This window comes from Diplotaxodon limnothrissa, linkage group LG5 (genome assembly GCF_057381915.1).
Source record: "Diplotaxodon limnothrissa isolate DT_005_m linkage group LG5, D_limnothrissa_male_GT1.1, whole genome shotgun sequence".
In the NCBI taxonomy this organism is placed as follows: Eukaryota; Metazoa; Chordata; class Actinopteri; order Cichliformes; family Cichlidae; genus Diplotaxodon; species Diplotaxodon limnothrissa.
The window spans coordinates 9,838,480-9,842,965 of record NC_140600.1 but is presented as its reverse complement, the minus strand read 5'-3'; the positions used below and the strand labels follow the sequence as shown (position 1 = coordinate 9,842,965).

At 38.4% G+C, this 4,486-nt stretch overlaps 1 protein-coding gene across 1 annotated transcript; it reads right to left on the bottom strand.

The window, feature by feature from the left end:
* Positions 1-1,852: 1,852 nt before the first annotated feature.
* Positions 1,853-4,122, bottom strand: LOC146631575 (uncharacterized). The gene is made up of 5 exons (XM_085353775.1): positions 4,065-4,122; positions 2,933-3,156; positions 2,610-2,757; positions 2,395-2,504; positions 1,853-2,161 (listed from the first exon to the last, which is right to left on the bottom strand). Exons 1-5 carry the CDS (start codon positions 4,105-4,107, stop codon positions 1,853-1,855), a joined length of 834 nt encoding a protein of 277 aa, XP_085209901.1. The 5' UTR covers positions 4,108-4,122.
* Between the last annotated feature and the right edge of the window lie 364 nt (positions 4,123-4,486).

Sequence of the window (4,486 nt, the reverse complement as noted above, 5' to 3'; positions counted from 1 at the left end):
TTACACCTAGAGGCCAGCGAACACTCTTTCAATGATGAGGATGTACACATCCTGGGCAGGGAGGAACGCTGGTTTGAGCGTGGAGTCAAGGAGGCCATTTACGTGAAAATGGAAAGACCATCTCTGAATCGAGGAGGGGGCCTAAGGGTACGTCTTTCACCATCTTACAATACTGTGATTACAGCCATTCCCCAACTCTCAGTGAATGGTACTCATGACCATTGATCAGAGGTTGTTGATCAATGGTCAATTTGCATATTAATGATCAAGGAACTGACCTCACAGCCCATTGTTCATTAGGTGGGTAAGTTTCAGCCATGATGCAAAGGTACTGTTTATAAGGTTGGTGAAACCTGCAGTCAGCTGAGACTGAAGAAGTCACATGGATCAGTGACAAAACGTTTGTCCCACTGAGAACGCTACGTCCAGATGAACGGAACCAACTTTCTGGGAACTATCTCAAGGGCTTACGGAAAATCTGGAAAATAAATATCCACTGTGCTGCAGTTCTCTGTGTGAAGATCTTGATGTCAGAGAACAATGACCAGACTGCTTTGAGTTAACAGGAAAGCAATACTTAAATAATCACTTGCTGGCTTTTTCAGTCATTTGAAACAGATGGGTTACAACAGCAGAAGACCGCACCTGGTGCCACTCGTAAGGCTACAGTTCATAAAAGGCTCACCAAGATTTGATAATAGTTGAAAGTTGGATAGTAGGCAGAATTTGGTGTAAACAACATAAAAGCGTGGATCCAGCCTGCCTTGTAGACAGTTCACGCTGTTGGTGGTGGTGTGATGGTGTGGGGGATATTGTTGCTGACCATCTCCCTTTCTTGATGACCAATCTCCCAATGATAAACTGTGGTCATACAGTACATGTACGAGTAAAAAAAAAAGGTATTTAGAACAATACAAAAACACTGTATTACACTGCAAAAACAGCTATACTTGAAACAAGCCAAATATTCTTAAATCTGACAAAATTTTCTTGTTTTGAGCAAAAAAATCTGCCAATGGGGTAAGCAAAAGTTGCTTGACTAGAATTCTTAAAACTAGCAAATTAATCTAACTGCCATATGCCTTTTAACTAGACAAAATTGTCTAAAATGTATGCTTATTTGAAGAAAATATGACTTATTATAAGTAAAAGATACTTTGATATTTAGAAAATCTGTACCTAAACTGAGTATTATGCTTTCTTGAACAAGCTGTTTTCAAGAATTATTTGCTTACTTTAAGATTCGACACCTTAATTTAGATTTTTCACATAAAAAAAACACCTTACTATAGGACAAATTTTCTTAAAACTGAATTGTTTCTTTCTTGATTGAGCTAACTATAAGAATTATGTTTCGACTCTGAGAACAATAATCAGCAAAAATTCCTGAGAATAAGACACCATCTCTTCAAAAAGCTACTAAAAATAAGGGAATTCATCTTAAATTAAGACAGCAAAAGCACTCTTAGATTTTGCGCTTTTATTGACACAGCAATGGGTCAGTAACTCACTGAGGTCTGTTCCAGGAGAATCATGCCTAAAATTATACATTTCAGCAGGGTACTGTGTAACATGGCCAATATAAGAAGTGCATATTCCAGATACTCTTAACATGAATAATAACAGTATAACACACTCATGGCTGGTATCAAAAATAAATTTTGCTGAAGCTTAAAACAATCACTATTTCAAATCCTATATTACATAACATTTTAGAAGAACAAGTTTAACGACCACACAAACAAACATGTGTTTTACATTTGAACAACTTTTCTAGAGAGAAAAAAAACAACCTCACTGACCAACACTGAGTCTGATAAACAAGGCAGATGGAGTCTGTCATCTGAGAGACTCACTCAATGAATGACTTCCACTCACCAAGCGCCTTCCTGTAAGAGGGGGTTGAATCTCGGTCATGGATGGAGTCTTTGAGTATTTCAGTTTGCAAGACAGACAGCAGCGTGGAAATGCACTTTGGATATGTGAGGTGGAGGGCATAGTAATATGCCATCAGATAGAGCAGTCCCTCATTAAGATCCTTCCGGTCAAAAGTGCTCACTGGTGTGGTTCCAACAGCTATCATGCAGTTGCCTTCAGAGACAAGCAGAACTGGACAAGCCAGGGGTCGCTGACGCAGGTAGCCTTCAGGGTCTTCTGAAGTCTACATGACAGAAAAAAAGAGGATTAGAACAAGACCGTAAGAAATACAATTTTTGAGTTGCATTACAGTTTAAAATAGATCAACTTTTTTTTGTAGGTTTTATTAACATCAACATGTTATGGGGATCTGAACTTTAAGAATATTTGACTGACTCCACAGTAAAATATATAAAATGAAAACATGAGTAACTGCAAAATTCAACAATATATACACATAGAATATTGCAGCCTTACCTTTAGGACATGGAAAAAAGCCTCACTACAGATGCCCAGCTTCTTAGGTGGTACTGTGCTGGAAGGGAAAAGCACGGGAAGGGCTCTGAACACAGCTGCTGCATGTTCCACTGGTTTGAAAAAAGAAAAATAAGACAGGGCAACACCATTAAGCATTGCAAATAATGTAATCTGCAAAGCATAAATGTAGACAAATCAAGATACTGTAGCATTACCTCCATCCAAAGTTTTTGGCGGCTTCATAACTTTCTTCATGACACCATAAAACTGCACCTTCGAGTAGAAGATTTCCCATCTATCCTTCATCTCAGAAATGTATTTCAAGTTGGATGGTTGAATAATTCTCCGCAGCTCATCAAGGACCTGAAAAATACAGACAGAAACCCAACTGAGATAGATCTGTCTAGCTCTGTATCTGGTCTTGACAATAAGTGATAACAATTTAAACATGAGGGCCAGTATTTAAGAAATTTGAAAATCATATCAAAATGTCCCCAAAGGAATAACAGGATGGCTAAAAGAAATAAGTGCTGCTTACATGGTCCAGTTCTCTGAAACAAGGATATGCCTCTAGTATCTTCACTGCTCTGTCCTGCTCCTTTATAGCATCAGAGTTAATGAATTGTCTTCTAGACTCAAACTCCAGGTTCAGCAGTTGGGTAACAGCAGCTTTGTTCGGTTTTTTGGTCTTGTATATTTCTTGAAGTGTCTTGTAGTGTCTTGCCTGGGTTTTTTGGCTGTCAAAGAAGTCAGCTGAACCAGCTAAACACACAGAGCAGAGGTGTGTAAATCATTTATTGCCACAGTAAGGCTTTATATATCTGTTATTGGTGCAAAACAATAATAAGATAAGATAAGATAAGATAACCTTTATTAGTCCCACACGTGGGAAATTTGTTTTGTCACAGCAGGAAGTGGACAGTGCAAAGGTTATGACGCAAAAATTAGAATACAATAAGAATAAATACAGTACACAGCTGTACAGAATAGAATAAAATAATATACTATATACAGTAGAATAAAATAGAATAAAAATATACAATAAGATAAAAATAGAATACGAATGCTATATACAACTGAGTAAAAATACAACGATGCCAGAAAAGATTATTGCACTTAGTGTTATTGCACATGTGTGGATGTGTGTGTTTGTTCAGTTAAAGTCTTTGTTGTGGAGTCTGACAGCAGTGGGGAGGAAAGACCTGCGAAATCTCTCCGTCCCACACCGTGGGTGCCGCAGTCTCCCACTGAAGGAGCTGCTCAGTGCTGTCACAGTCTGCTGCATGGGGTGGGAGACATTGTCCAACAGGGATGACAGCTTAGCCGCCATTCTCCTGTCACTCACCACCTCCACTGGGTCCAGAGGGCATCCTAGAACAGAGCTGGCCCTTCGGATCACCCTGTTCAGTCTCTTCCTGTCCCCAGCAAAATACAAAAATACCAAAATATTTCTGTAAATTAGATCAACAAATTAACTAACCACCTATCTTAAAATTGTTCATTAATCCTGTGAAGTTGTCACTATTAAATGGAACACAAAGATTCCAAGATAAACAGTGAAGTAGTTGTGTTCCATTGTTAGCAGAATTTTTAACAAAAAAACAAAAAGTATCGTCCAAACCACATTTACACTCAGGCTGTAATAAGAGGGTGCATTATATTATACTTACATTCTTCATCACTGCCATCCTGGTGGTGCACTGGGGTGCCCATCGATCTAACTGGTGATTTATCTAGAATAATAGTTGATGCACTGGACTCCCCACTGCTGTCACTTTTTGCAACGCTTTCATTCCCATCCTTTCTTGGCTTCTTCGCAGGAGGTTTTTTGCCCTTCCTTGGACTTTTGACATTGGAGAGTCTCTTCATTAGCTTTTTAGCAACATGCTCCTAACAGGTACAAACGGTAAAAATTAAAAGATGATAAGATACATCACTCATGATTAACACAGAGTGGTATTGAGCAAATGCTACTTACCCACTCACATAAACAAGGGTTTTTTTACTTTCTTGAAAATCGTTTTTTGCAGTGTATACATGAGAATAAACCTTGAATTATAAAATGTACCAAACCCAAGACACTATGTTCTAT

Coding starts and splice junctions, on each gene's coding strand:
- LOC146631575 (XM_085353775.1), bottom strand. CDS start 4,107: ATGGGCACCCCAGTGCACCACCAGGATGGCAGTGATGAAGAAT. Junction 3,157..4,064: donor GGATGGCAGTGATGAAGAAT/GTAAGTATAATA, acceptor CTGTGTGTTTAG/CTGGTTCAGCTGACTTCTTT. Junction 2,162..2,394: donor CTTTTTTCCATGTCCTAAAG/GTAAGGCTGCAA, acceptor TCTGTCATGTAG/ACTTCAGAAGACCCTGAAGG.